This window comes from Lepisma saccharinum, chromosome 27 (assembly GCF_977018435.1).
Source record: "Lepisma saccharinum chromosome 27, izLepSacc3.1, whole genome shotgun sequence".
Lineage (NCBI taxonomy): Eukaryota > Metazoa > Arthropoda > Insecta > Zygentoma > Lepismatidae > Lepisma > Lepisma saccharinum.
Genome location: NC_139255.1, coordinates 43,936,815 through 43,952,875, shown reverse-complemented (window position 1 = coordinate 43,952,875; position 16,061 = coordinate 43,936,815). Strand labels below are relative to the sequence as shown.

Here is a 16,061-nt window from a genome sequence, read left to right as displayed (position 1 = left end):
ATTTTAAGTTTATGCGCCTAAATCAAGCCTTTTTTAGGTTTTTATATATTTTTAAAGGTTTTACCTGGTTTTTTATGTCACACAGAGGCATTTGCTTTGTTTGATCACGAAAAAATTCAATGACGAACGTGTTTGAAACGTGCTCTCTGTCGATTTCCCTTCCTCCAAGTCCATGGTGATTTTTCAAAGCTCAAATATCTGGTGCCACTGTTACCTGTAGAATCCAAAGTGATCTGATCTTGCTCACTCTCGCGTCACTTCGGTGCTTTGTGGCATTCATTCACGCCTTGCAAACTAACTTTTCAGCATTGAAGTTTGCACCACTGACTGTTTTTGTTGAAAGATTATTTTCAGCATATACGATGATCCCCACAGACAAAATTGCCGAGTTTGACTGTGGATAACATGAAAAAGATTCTTGCCTAACTATACGGCGAAGAGTGGATTTTAATAGCAAATTTCCAATGGTAAGTTCTGCCATCGCCGTAGGGTTAGGCAACACACAGAACGTTATGCAAGATAGTGCGTATTTCAGGATATAGGTGTCCCATTTTCATTGCCGGTGACTATACCTAATGAACATTTTTCAGGAATTTTGAACTATTTTAAGTTTTTCTGAACCTACCACAGGATTTTTCGGGCCTAACTTATGATTTTTAGAACCTATTTTAGGGTTTTTCGAACCTGTTTTAGGATTTTTAGAGCCTATTTTACGAACCTAAAAATCCGAGGTCTAGTAATAATACCAAATCAAATACCTTCATCTCACATAGAAAAACATTTAGAATTATCGCCATCTTCTTCAGACCAAAACGTAGTAAAAATCGTGAGAAGCACAGGCATTATTTCGCGACTAAGTATGACCCATGGGTCATCTTAGAACAAAGCTACCTTGATGTGTTATATTAGAAATGTGCACGAGAGAAAAAATTGTTCTGTTTAATATTATTGTTAATACTACAAATAAAAATGAGTATTGTATTAAATTGTAATAAAGATCATAAACCAGAGACTTTAAATAAATATTTGGTTTCATACTGGGGTCCGAAAGAACAAAGGTTATTTAAATAGGGTCCGTAGTCTGCTAGGCAAATTTGTAACTGACATAGGGGTTAAAATTGTATAAGAAGCACTGCATAGCGTTTCTATGGGTAATACAATCTGGAACCCTTGGGTTATCAGGGGACATCTTAGCTAGCATTCTAAGTTCTAGGTTAACATGACGCTTACAATATGAGGGAAACAATCCAATAACAATTTTTTAAATCAAAATGTTATTTTGCGGCAAAATTTCCCTCTTTTTAACCTTTTGGAGCCAAATTTCTTCGCTTCACTTCCGAAACATGGTGTCCAGAATAAAAATTTCCTGAAGCCATGCAAGTTTTTCCTTTGCCATGCCCACCTGGACTTTCCAGTTCTTCCAGGAGTGACGTCATTCGGTGGGTGCCCATCCATTCATGTAGTCTAAATTTAATCGCCTTGCTACTTGAAGATCCACCATTCATTCATTCATAGGGAATCTCTGTGGCAGGAATATTCACTTAAAATGCGGAGAGTTATAGTAAGTTTAAGGATGCAAGATTGGGAAAACTGCAATGGCATTGTTGATTCCCGAGAGCGTTTGAGGGGTTTTCTCACAGTGTTGCCACCCTCGGAGGCTATTACTAGCGTACGCAAGGTTTTTATTTTTCTCGGAGGGGGCTGGAATTGTAAAGGTGGCTATTACATATCTGCGTTCTAAGGGGGCAGGATATACAATAATATTTTGTAAATATCATTTATAAAAGTTGCTCACAGACATAAATGGTATTAATAGGGGGCATTTTTTAAGGGTGGTTGCATTTACCGCTTTCGGTTGTCCAGTGTTTAGAAGTAACTAGTTACATGTAACAGTTACTTTTTTTGAGGAAATGTAACTGTTACTAGTTACTTTTAAAAGTAAGTAACTGTAGCTGAGTTACTTTTTCCGATAGAAGTAATGTTTCAACAGTTACTTTAAGACATTTATATTGCTACATAAGTGTCGTAAGTTAATGGCGATTTAGGACTTGACGTGAGCTGGAACTCGGTATCTGCTGCGATACAAAAGACATCCTTTGTTGCATTAATTCTTGCAAACAATAGATGAAGAGGAAAAGAGAAAGTTATACTAAATTTGTCTCCTGTCGGTGGCCAGGCGGTAGGCTGCAGTTGCCAGGGTGATAGGTTTATATGTTTAATCTTTCGTTGGATAGTCCTGAAATGCCCAAAGCGATATACATACATCGGAAGAGGGGTGGATTTCCCCCTTAATTCTTTAATGCTTTCGTTTTAAAATGTTCATTTTCTCAATTTCTGGAAGGGGCTGTAGCCCCATCAGCTCCCCCTGCGTACGCCAGTGGACGCTATGAGTCGGACCATCGTCTTTTAACATATATCGAGACAGGCCCGTAGCTGACAGGGTCGCCAGTCCCTTTGACATTAGGTAAAACTATTTTGTATTCTAATTTGTTTGAGGTGAAGAGTATACAGAATATATTAATTTCTTCACAACTTCGTTCTTTCATCTTGTTTATGAGCAGAAGTCTAAGCAGCGGCAAGTGTTTAGAAGATTCTCTAGACTTTAGAAAGTTCTTTCATAAGGAGCCTTTTTTATCTGTACTTCCCTGTCCCTGTTACAGCCTCTCGATTGACAGAAATCTGTGACTTTGATGTCATGATCCACATTCCTTCCGCATCTGCGTCAAATGTCAACAGATCCCAAGTTTTATTCCTTTGGCAGGGGGTGAAATGTACGGTAGAGGCACTATGATTGAAGTGGATATTGTACATTTTAACATGTATGATATAAATATGTCAAAAATAGTATGGAGTGTGTATTAAGGGATCGTAGCAGTCATTAGAACTTCAAGAGATGTTTTAGAAGATATAGAAAAAACTGTAGTATTTGTATGATATTTCTAAATTTTATATTTTAAATTAACTTAATATGGACACACGTAATTTACCTTCATTTAATACTATTAAACTTTTGAAAAACGGGCTTGGTTTATAAAGCCCCCCTGATAAATCGTGAGCCCCTCCTGGAGGTCAGTTCTAGCTACGGGCCTGTATCCATAAACCGCGTTCCATCCACTCTGAAGGTTCCCGACGTGCCTTGATCCAAAACCACAAACGTATGAAATACGTCCGCACACACACATGCAACGGCGGAGACTCTTTCCTCTCCTGGAAAGAGAAGTGGAAAAGTGCTAAGTAGGGCAGGGGGTCGTAGTTATTACTTTGCCTTTCAAATGGACTCACCTTCTCTCTCCGTCTGCTAGAACAAACACAATGGCTTCACCTTCACTTCGACACCACGATAACTTGTCCCAGACGATTTTTTTTTTTAACTGCAGGAAAGAGAACAGGGCTGATCGCTGTGATTTTTTTCTTTCCACCGGCGCATCAACAATGTGCATTGTTTTCTTCGGGTTTTTATTATGAGCGTTAAACGTTCTTGGGTCGTTGATATTCACACACGTGAACGTTCACACACTAGCAGAGAGGAAAACACATGATATTTTGTCGGGGAAGGGGGCATGTACAAGGATAAACGTGCCAATAATAATAATAATAATAATAATAATCGGCATTATTATTATTATTATTATTAGTAGTAGTAGTAGTAGTAGTAGTAATAGTATTAAATAATTTCTTACCCTCGCTGGGGCGCCGACTTGTCAAAATTATTGGGGGGCTCTGATCACTGAAATAAATTAATGAATGACTCCCCTTTTTAAGTATTGGCCTCAGTGTTCGGAATCTCATAAAAGCCCATGAATTCCTCAAAAATATCAAAACTTTTATTCACAGTTCGAATGCAGAATATTAATTGTCCACGGATGGATATGTCACAAGTTTCGTCAACCATAATAGCAAAATATTCCCGGATTTTAATATCTGCTACCACGGAGCGCAAAACAGATCTCCCTAATATATCAATGATCTCGTTCCGAATGTCATGTGAGAGCCATTTGTAGCCCAAGCGTCCCATCCACTACCCTAGTTCATGCACATCGTCTTTTGAAACTGTTTTTAGTAAAAAATTTAACAATACTCATAATTACATACTTAATAGTAATATGTCATGTGTTTTGCTGTCTCTGGTCATGCCCCCCCAAGTTGATGGTTTAGCGGTCTCACCCCCCCCCCCCCAAAGTTGATGGTCTAGAACATTTCAAATGTGTATTTAAAGTTAAGTTCATGTGGCACAATTCAGAGTAAACTTTTAAAGAGAAGCAAAATAATACATTCGATTCTCTTAAGCAAAATTATTTGGGAGGCTCTGCCCTCACATCGTTAACATTGGGGAGGGGGGGCTCGAGCCTCCCAAGCCCCATGGAGTCGGCGCCTATGTATCCTCGTAAATCACGCAAAAAAGGAGGTAGAAGTCGGTGCTAAAGCATTTGTGTTCGAACAAACGATTGGAAATATTTTTTTCAAAATGTTCAATTTCATATAAACCAATAATGAAAAACAAGCACACAAATTGTATTTTTGAGACAAAAAATGCATGACAAATGCATTCCGAATATAATTCTTTGTGTACATATGACATGTGAACTTCCATGTACAGCATATGTTTTACACATATGCAACATGGAGCGACGTAAAATAAGAAAATGCATATACAACATGTGTAACACTAAATTGTGTAGTTATTCAAAGTTTCTTTAATATATGTATGTATATAACATATATTACATAATCAATTCATCCACCTCATAATAAACAAACAACAAAAATTATGTAAATTGTCTCTTGTGTCCGCTTCTTTTCCTCAAAGGAATTGTTCATGCATTTTTACGCATAATCAATTAAGAGAAGTATTACTTCTCTCTCTCTCTCTCTCTCTGGTAATTTACAATGCATTCCAGAAAATAATCATATTGTGAGCGAGGCGAGCAATAACATTTTAGATCCAATTTTCTGTACATTGAAAACAATATTGATTTAATAGGCGCAAATAATTTCACAACTTTCATTTGATGTAAGAAAAGCAGACATTGCGAGCGAAGCGATCAAGAAAATCTTACGAAATGTATTTTTATTTGCATAAAATTTGAAATCAAGGGTGGCAATTGACCCTCTGTTCCCCCTGCAGGTGCCCTTGGCTATCAATGTTTGCCCTCCCTTGTCCCCACTAGGATTGACTTCCATCCAAGGTTGTAGGTGCAACGCCCCGTGGCCCCCCTGTAGTTGCGCCACTGTTCAGGAATACCGCATGGCTGAAGTGTACAGCATGTCAGTAGTGCTCTGGATATGAGCTAAACTTCTTTTCCATCAAGGGAGGTTGTTGGTAGGAGTCCAGAACACCCTATTGGACAAAGGCTATGAGGTTACTGCAGATCCCCCTGTAGTTTTGTACCATAGATATTAAGTTTTGACCATTGGTAATTCAGTTATTCTGTTTCTTATTCAGTTCTACAAAGGGGACCCTACGGCCGGTATCAAAGATTGGTTGCCAAAATATTGACATCATAATTTTATTAACTCTCGATTGGTCGTCAGGATTTGCGTCAAAAGTCTAATAATTCTTAGTGCACAATACCCGACCCCCATTCCTTTCGAAATCTGATTTTCCCATCTAATTTGATAGTTCATTAATATGTCTGCGTTTTTGTTTACAACTTCAATTGTTTCATCTCAATTATGGCGCTGTAGTAGCCATACCGTGACCTAGATTCGCACAGACGGATCCTGAATCTAATTCCGCACAAGATATGGATGTCGGAGTGTTCTGGGAATTTCGTCATTATTATTCATTAATTGTGGTGCAACACTCACCGTTGATATTATGATAAAAAGTGGACTCGAATCATTTCTTGTTTGATCATTATGTACTTATTCGAGGTATCTTGAGGGCTGTGTAAGGGGTTACTTTCGCAGAAGATCAACATTGTAACTGCAGTCTTACGGGCGATCGATGTTCTCGCGCCTCGACCTGCTGCCAGTATAATCCTTTGTAGGGCTGTGTTGTCCAGTGTACAGCCTCAGCTTTTAACCTAGGTAAGAATATTTAGTCCTCGGAGACAGGTGTTGATCTTAGCTATGCTATCAATCAATCAAGGTACCTTGAAATACATTGCTTTGAAACTAGGCAACTTCTCAAATCACACCACTGTGTGATAAGGCAAGAAGGTGCTCTGTATCCAGGACACAATTCGTAAGTGTTTTGTTCATTCTGTTGTGGACTGGCTGGTACACACTCGACCAGTTTTTTTTTTTCTCTCCTGCCTTCCAGGGCGGCAAGAAAGGGTTTGCCGTGCGTAATCTACGTCATAACGAACCAGCCAGACACGCCCAAACCAGAGGGGAAAACCTGACCCCGAGTCGCCGACTCGGACCAGTAAAACTGACCAACTTATTAGGTGTAGAAATGGAGTTGACACTTTTCCTTCTGGTCCCACAGTTTCTCTTTCTTTGGTTGAATGTCTCTTCGAGTCCTTCTTGTTTGGCTTCATTTTTTTATGTTTAGCGTCGCTTCTAGGATTATCATGACTTAGCATAATTATTTTGGAAAGGGTGATGCGTTTCCTAAACATGTAGAAATCCATATTATGAAGAAACGAATTAAATTAAGGTGCTTTTTAAGGGCATATTTTGGCAAATTTGACCATTTCTGCGAGATTCATTTTCGGTCATATTCAGCATATTTTCGCTTTTTCAAGAAATATATAGTCATTTTCGAAGTGGATTCGTTCTTACATGTTCACAGGAGGGTTTTTCTTTTACTGCAGCAAAATCTTTTTAATTTTTATTTGAAAATTTACAGATATTCATTGTGCTTTGCAACTCAGGGTCCCATAAAGTGAACTAAAAATAGTACATATGTGAAAATATCTCAGCATTTAGATATTGATGTTTCAAACAGTCCAGTTATAAAGGCATATCTTTCAAATTATAGTACATATTTTGTACTATTTTAGGTTAAAAGAGCATATTTTATTTTGCATATTTTGATGATTTTTAGGTAATAAAAATCGTAGCCCTAATGATGATGAAGGGACACTCGCAAAGAGACAGGCCGGGATTCGAAACCAGAACCCCTGGCAAAGTCCTCTATGTTGGGCAAAATTAATGGCAGGGTAATTGGTTAAATACAGGGTGTTTCCGGGCTGATGATACAAACTTTCAGGGATGATGGAGAAGGGCACATGTATCAATTTGAGATAAGGAACCCTGGTCCGGAAATGACTTAGTCGAAAGTTATAAGCGAGAATCGGTGAATGAAGATGTAATACTATTATTACCTGCACAAGTTTCACAAGCTGCTATATTCGCAACAGTTGTTCAAAGTGGCGTCCCCCAGCTTCACTACAGGCAGGACATCGTCGCACAAAGTTCTGGCGTACCTGTTGGAACATCCCCGGGGTCGTTCGAACAATGTCACAGGCGACGATTCTTGCCAGGAGATCCTCTTCAGTCTACGGGTACGCCAGAACTTTGTGCGACGATGTCATGCCTGCAGCGAACCTGGGGGACGCTACTTTGAACAACTGTTGTGAATGTAGCAGCTTGTTGTATTGTGTTGTATTTGTTTTCTACTGTGCAGTGTTAACTCTTGTAGCTCGTGGCGCGCTGTGCTAACCACTCCGCCACGAAAGTCGGCATATGCAATAATGTAGTTGCAAAGTTTGATATAAGGCCACTTTAGTCTGGACCTACAGTTTTATAAAGGTAATGAACCATCGAAGTAACTTCCAACGGGTATTATATCCACCACCGTTACAAATCGACTACCTCAACTTTGCAGAATGTGTCGGACGCCGTGGCGGAGTGATTAGCAAAGGGTTCCGGGTTCGAATCCCGGCCTGGGCAATCTTTGTGATCAATCTCAACATATCATCAATCTTCGCGATTAAGCAAAAGTGGCAGAAATACGAAATAAAATAAACCAAACCAAGTCAACCAATCAGTCAGCACTTTGCAGAAGAGATTGACTGAGTATGCCTTTATCTGTTGAGAGACAACTACAACGCTCACCGCTTCGAAAATCAACCGTGAAGCTGAACAAAACAATTGCCTGTCGACTTAAGAAGGATATATGCTTGAGAGCGGTTACCTTTCCCGTACTTCTCCGCTCATGATACGAGCCTACCATGGTTCAATGCCGACGACACCTTGAAACATTTTTTTCTCAATTTATCCAGAACCGAAAAGGCAATTTGCAGAAACTTGCGGTCATCGAAATTAGATCCAATTTTATCGTTATTGTGAACCGAGGCGTCGAAACCAAATACGTACAACCGATGCAATCATCACACATGTACACAATAGGCCTTTTATCGATGATGTGAGCAAATCGTTCGGTTGAACTGCCTCGCTTTCCAAACATTCCGCTTCATACTCGTCGATCAAGGTTACAACCGACATAGAACTAATTTGCATTGTAATATAGGGACATTATGGTAATTTGATAATGCTAGGAATGACTAACCATTACTAAGTTTGAGCAATGCCGTGTATGTTTTCACATATCGTTACGTGACCTTTGCGTGATATGTGTGCGATTTAAGTCGTGGAGGAAGCCTTTTTAACAGGTACGTATTCCGCTATTTCTATGGTTATTTCGCGTCTCTTTCTTACTCTAGGATAATCGCGGCCGATGAGGATGAATGATGATGGAATAGATACGGTACGTCCGCGCCTTATACAGATGTTCGAACCTACGTTCACTTTTGTCTTAGCGTGCTAACGTCATGAACGATTAGTTTGTCTCTGTTATGTTCAGACTGCAATATAAAGTGAAATTGAAAACGCGTGTATGTACTCCAGTATCCTAAATCTGAAATCGAACCCAGGACCTTTCTATTGCCTTCAAGATGACAGCGTTAACCAGATTTGGGGAGTAGCGTAACGTAAGAACTATTTAGGTACTTGCATTACTAACATGTTACTACTACTTTGGTGCCTGCATTACTAACTCGCTATCGAAATTACAAGAATAAGTACTCCTTTACTTAAGTTCTGAATTTATCAAGGTAAAGTAGAGTGCTTATGTACCCAGTCGAAACATGCAGTGTGTTCTCGGCCTTTGCCAATAATAACGTTTACACTTTGATGAATATTTGTGTATCGTTTCTAAAGATAAAGCCAAAGTGCATCGAATGATGCTGTTTTTGATGCACCTTCCTGCACCATTTTCGATGATGCACTAAAACATTTGGTCCGAGCTGCGGACATTATGCATTTTGCTTTCAATTCTCCTGTGTAGATTCCAGATCGATTCCACTAGGGAACAGCCATTTTGTATCCTGTTAGCGAATATGTGTTCTTAACTAATTTCGGCATTTGCCACTCATTTTTCTCCATCACGTACCCTTTTTGAGATATATATATGGCATCATATATTAATTACCACTGAATGCCGCTTTTCTTGTAATCTGTCTACACTGCAATCTGTTTGAGTGCCAAATCATCATGTAGCTATACCTTCAGTGGTCTCTTTATGTGTTGGTATGTAAAGTTTATTGTAACCCTGTTTGCTACAATAAAGGATATTGATATATATCGTAACAAAAAAACACGCAGTTTACAGCTTTTGATTTGTGCAGTAACACAGTGCTGTGATAAACTGTATCGACTGAAAGAACCCCTTAACTGTGCATATCAACCTAACACATTTCTGACGAATGCACTGCAAAATGTCAATGTAAAAACATCACAGATTGTGTCAAGACAGTGCACCGACTGTGCATTTGTTATCGCTGGGAGATCAAGACCGCCCATGTGCCTCACATGGTACATGTCATAGTTGTGCTGTAACACTAAGAGAATGGTTGAATGGTATTAATTCAATGCCTTTTGATGTATCTATGATATGGACTGAACCACGTGAAAGATTGTTATTTTTGTCGCGCGTGGCTATTGAAGATGGTACCACATAGTGAGGGATTCCCAATTCCTAAATCACTATCCACCACACTGGAATTGAACATTTCCCGTGACAAGGAACGTTCTTTCAAATATAAATCATAGTGTTAGATAGGAAAAGGTATGTAGGCTAGTTTTTTGCACGATAAATCTCAACCTTTTATTTCATCTGGAAATTAATTGAATAGCAACACCAGATATCAGCTCACCTGTTACAGAACTCTGACACAGCCAATGTTGCCAGCACACTTCATAATTTCAAAAAACTTACTTTTTTTATGAATATGGTATGATTAACCCCATAATTCGTCTGCAATGCATAGAATTACTCCATCTCTTGATGTGCCTTCATGGCACGGTGCTATATGCCCGGGGAACTTTACCTTCTTTTTTTACCTTTTAAGCATAGAATGCATAAAAATGTGTCGTTTTTTATCAATTCTATAAATACCCACAGACACACATCGAAAATTATTGCAAGCAACTCCATACCTGTCTTTTATCCATGCTTTCCTTCTCTTCGTAGATTTTTTTTACACCTTACAAGCTTTTATTTCATACTGGGCGTTCATGCATAGAATTATTTTCGTGTTCAATGTTTAAACACCGGGAATTCCTTGAAATCCGGGAATTTGCGTGAATTATACTGGAATTTTTCTCCGTAGACGTGAAGAATTGCAACTTTTATTAATCCAAATCCCATTGAATTTATACATATTTATTAATGCTCTGAGGCAAGTTTTTCACAGTTTAGTTTTTTTATCGACGAAGGAAAAATAAACTAAATATGCGTGGAAAATGAAAGAATTCTCTCAGTTCGTTTGCTTTGTCAGTGTCCTTTGCATAACAATCTATCTGAGGGACTGAAGATTATTGCAAGATAAGATATCTTGAAGTTGATTAGGTAAATTGGAGTTCGAAATTCTTATACAATTAACAAATATTAGTAGATTAGTATATCCCATAACATTTGTGACTTGTGTTTGTAGATGTATTTCGAGTCTGAGTATGTGCAATGGCAAATGTCAACTTCACACTTTGAATTAAACATTTTAAATATATGTACCGTTTAATTGAATTGAATTAGAATTTTTGGATCAATTGGAATCGCACAGACCCTTTCTTATATTGTTAATACGTATATGTATTTGTGTGAGCGTTGAGAGGCGATAATACGTAATGCTGAAATACAGAATACATCTGCTCGTACTATTAAATTTTTGGAAAGTTAACCGTGAAAACCGGGAATTATACTTGAATTTTATCAAAGTCCTAGAGTTGTTAAAGAATATTCATATACATAAATAACTAATACAAGGGTCATGGCTCTATCGTTTTTTGTACAAAAGTTAAGTACGTTCAAAGTATCGGTTGCGTGACTTTTTGGGCACCCTGTATATCTCGAAAATGTGACGTCATACACAAATTTCGAGACACTCTCTGATTTCCTCGCACCGAAGTTAGTAAAGATCCAGGATACAGGAAAAAAACTTGAAATTTGATCCCTAGTGTTCTCAATTAAACAATATTTCTGTGGCGCTGATATTACTGTACACTGTAGATACTACCTGTGCATAAATATCGACAGGAACAGTTGAAAAGATAAGTTTTGAGTCTATTTCACGGACATAAATCATAATTTATGCTAACCCTACAGTTAAAAGTTGAATCCGAAGTAATGAATGCCTTCTCTGGACCCTTTGAATTTCTTGGTTGTATTATTTCATTTATTTATTTAAGGACATGACACTACAGGCAAATGCCCATTTACAGTGTCTTGTATTATCACATTGTTTGTTACACAGAGTATGCAATCAATAGAATCGATAAGGTACAATAATGATAATATGTGTTAAAGTAATATAGTAAAAGTAGCAACCTGACAAGTGAGGTTAACCCTTACTCAGGATATGACAAGAATAGTAACAGAGAAAAATAAAAACAACCAAAGAAAAACTTATGAGCCACACATTACATATGAATGATGAGGTATAGAAATAATGATAGGAACTAGCAAAAAACTGGCCCTTACCATTAATTCTTTCACCTAAACAAACCAAGTATGTAGGTACATAGAAAATGACTGAACTTCTAAATAACGTCAATTTCCATTTTGAGCTTTCGTAAGCTTTGGAAGATGTCCACCTTATATGATTTGGTAATTTCGTTGTACAACCTACACATTTTCCGAGTGGGTGCCACAATGGCTGACTTTGTTAGAGCTCTCGGTACTTGAAACACCTCTCTCCGCGGTCTTACCTTGTTATGTGGTATATAAAAAGAGATTTCTGAGAGCAGTTGACAGGAATCTAATGAGTTGTTTAGAAGTTTATGTAAGAATAGCAATTGATGTATATTTCTTTTATCGTATAGGGATTGTACTTGGAATTGTTTTTTTAGGGTGTCATAAGCGTATTTGGGGTAAACGCAGTCTTTTTTCAGTTTTTGGAATCGAAGGAACTTCTTTTGTACATTCTCAATTCTGCTGGTTTCATTTAGGTTTAGTGGGGACCATACGATAGACGCGTATTCCAATTTCGGCCTTACGTAGGTATTGTACAGCATTTGGAATGTTTGTCTTCCTGAAGTCGTTCCCCATTCTCATTATAAACCCAAGGATTCTGTACCCTTCTACCACAATGTGTCTTCAAGTCCACTTTATGTCCGGATAGGCTAATCGGGACCGGGCTTACGGCATAAAATGGAATCCGTACCACTGTGCAATGTGCTTCCACTTGATTTCGAACCTGGCACCCTTTGATTACAAGGCGACGACGATACCACCAACGCCATCGGGGAGGCCCTCTGGATCCTTCGAATACAAGGCTACAGCGTTAACCGCCTGGGAGGTCCAGTACTATGATTTTTCCTTCTATACCATTAAGGTAAGGTACTACGTTTTTGTTTAAGTATGGTATTTCTTCACCTCATAACACGACAAGGCTATTAGACAAGCGACGTACGCCGGCAGATAAGTGACGGGTCGCCGAAACAAAAGGACAAAGCTTACGCAAGAGTGAAACACCCTTGAAGGCAGAGGACACGGGAGAGAAGCTGAGGTCCATGAACTACGAATCTCCAAAATATATATAATTGAACGCTTTGAGTTGGGAAAGACCGCGGAAGTGTGGAATCTCTTTCGGACATCGAGAACGCACTGGATGGCAAAACGCTCACATCTCGTGTCGTTGATAACTACGTTATTACTCTCTGGAGTTCGCTCTTCCTGACGTCGATGGCGGTTTTGCAGTGTTTTTACGCTTCTTTTCGGAACGGCATACTTTGAGATTATATTTTCGTTGCTCCAGTTCCCAGCCTCCAGGCGTTGCCACATATCTTCTGAGGCATCGAGGTTTCGTCTGGTTATGTGCGAATTACCATCCTTGCGCACTCGTGAATTGTTGAAGCGGGGTCTGATAGGGTATTCGGGTTCGAATCACGGCATGGGTGTTCTGGTGAGTGTCCCTTCACTTTCAGTTTGTGAAGCACTTTTTGGACACTTGCAAAACACTTTTTCTATGGAAGTGGGTTTAAATGATTGAATTACTTCGTTTTTTGTCACTTTTGGCTAAGACCAATCCATGGCTGACCATCCTGATCCGTTTCCTTCAGATCCATCTTAATATTTTTATTCCATTTTCGACTTCACCTTCCGACAAGTCTCTGATCACCAGGTTACCTAACAAGAACCTTATAAAATGTTCTATTCTCTCCCGTGTGTGCAGCCGGCCTCCGTGGCGGAGTGGTTAGCACATCGTGCTACGGCGCCAAAGGTCCCGCGTTCGAATTCTGGCCTGGGCAGGGATGTTTGTAAGTCTCCATTCATCAATTTCATAATGTTTTCACTCATCCTCATCTTGCAAATTATCCAAAAGTGGCACAAAAGGCGAAGTAAAATGAAGCAAATCAATCTCTCCCGTGTGTGCTATACGAAGTGTAGTATATATGTGCCTATACGCAACGATACTTATATAATTATGCATTGTCTGCAAACACCATGCTTATAATATCTTCAGATAAAACAACAGAAATTTGTAAAATGATCAAAGGTTTAAAGATAAAGAAAGTGCCTTAACAGTTACCGCCACAGAATCCCTGCTGGCCCTGTGATGTGATTAACACCACACTTCAGTAGCTTTTACTATACTTTTTTGAGTACGCTGTTGACAATACAGCATGCTGTTTTCTGTTTGTAACACTGTTACGTATAATGATACTGAAGCATTTTTGTTTGTTTATTTGCAGGAGGAACACTATTCCACCAACACCTCTCCAACACAACACCATCGAACATCATCAAGTACATCAGCTATAAATCAACATGTCGCCATCAGTATTGTGCCTTTTGTATGTGGCTGTGTCGTTGTGCTGCATGTCGGCGGCGTATTCCGGAAAAGCGGTAAGTGTTTCATCTTTTTCTGCTGTGTTTTTGATCCGTACGTATGCGAACTGGACGTCTGACGACTGAGAGTTTGAAAGGTCCCGTTGTAGAATTCATGGTAAAGCATAGGAATCGTAAAGATGAATAGCTTCCCCAATGGTGTAGTTGTAACGTCCTCGCCTTGTAATCAAGGGGTCCCAGCCAGGTTCGAAACCCTATGGATGGACAGTGGTTCGGATCCCTCTTTAAACTTAGGTTCAGTCCCGATTAACCTTCTGTTCAGAAAGTGGACTTGAAAACCAACTCAAACAAACTGCAATCGGAGCAGTTCGGTATCCCTGTCCATTTTATGCACAGGTAGGGCTAATCGGGACTGGAAACTCCAGTATAAAGTGAGATCCCAAGTAGTACGTGTCTCCACCAGGAATCGAACCTGGCCCCCCCCATTGATTACAAGCCGACAGCATTACCACTATGCCATCTGGAAGACCCTGTACCCATAGCCTAAATTTATGTTGAGGACCTGTAACATTGAAACTACGATTCAACCTGCATGAAGTGGCTAAGGATAGCTACTGCACCTGATATCCTATACACCCTGTGTTCCACGACACCATGTATATATTTTAGGCGCGTAATATTATAGATGTAAAGACAAAGATGTATATGAAGAAAATGGGTCTACCATGTTGTAATACATATTTGTAATACACAATATTTCAAGAATATGAGTTCATTTTGTAGGGTCGTTAAATATTTGTACAAATTATTGGTAGTTCTATTACAACGTATGGGATTTAAGAAAGGAGACCTCGTGGGTCTCCTTGAAAGCACACTCTCTTGTGCAAACGTAAGAAGAGTTTGACGTCATCGCCTGCAGAGGGAGTTAGTTTCGTTCCCCACATTTACATTTTCACTGTAGTAGGACCGGTGTTACTTTTAGCCTCCAATAGTATGAAAGTGCGGGAACATTGCAAGAGTATGCTCGTCTGATTGGCTGTTCCATCTATCTGCTGTGACGTGTAGGAAACACGTTCCCGTAAGGACCAATCACATCGCCTGCTTGGTAAATTAATAGCTGGACAAAGCTGGAAGGAGGAGAATGCGCGAGAAACTAGTACTTGTGAAAACCAACAAGTCTGTGCCTCCACAAAACAAAACACTGCGAATAATAACAGGCGCAGATAGATACGTTCCCAACATGCATATTCGGGAAATGCTCGATAAGAAACTCTATTCGACTTCATGTAGAGAGAGAAAATCAAATTTTGGATGAAGCAACCTCACCAGCCAAATCCTACAATTCACAGCATAGGACGAAGGGTCAAAAGAAGACATATGCAGAAAATGCCGCGTTTTGATCAATAATATTATGCAAGTAAATGTACCATCACATAAAGTCAACCAGCATCTCCTTCGGTCAATATATCGATGGGTGGCTAAAGGCAATAATCAATGTATCGTGTTAAATATAATAGATACTATCAATTAATTATCTCCATCTAATTATAGCATTAGGGTCTGCACCTGTGTACATCTGACTCCTGTCATGCAATGCGTACATTAGAGATTATCTTATGCTTAATAGCCTGTCCATGTATCATAGGGAAAAATTTCCTGGTAGCAAGACAGTTGTGTGAAAGGAGGGACTCGTAAAGAATTTCTGCGCAGCAAGCATAAGGCCAACATTCATAACTCGAAGGCAGAGCATCAAGGATGATGAAACTTGAATCCAAATTAAACCGCCATCTTGGTTGGTCAATAATTGATGTTCCAATAAATG

The 16,061-nt window shown here is 39.2% G+C and overlaps 1 protein-coding gene across 5 annotated transcripts in view; it reads left to right on the top strand.

Annotated features, from left to right (window-relative positions):
• sona (sol narae metalloprotease) overlaps positions 1 to 16,061 on the top strand; it is a 330,966-nt gene that overhangs the window by 195,056 nt on the left and 119,849 nt on the right. For all 5 annotated transcript variants that reach the window (XM_083113326.1, XM_083113324.1, XM_083113325.1 and 2 more), the window contains exon 2: positions 14,143 to 14,296. In XM_083113326.1, coding sequence (XP_082969452.1) covers positions 14,219 to 14,296 — 78 coding nt within the window. In that variant the 5' untranslated portion in view covers positions 14,143 to 14,218. The remainder of the gene's footprint in view (positions 1 to 14,142; positions 14,297 to 16,061) is intronic.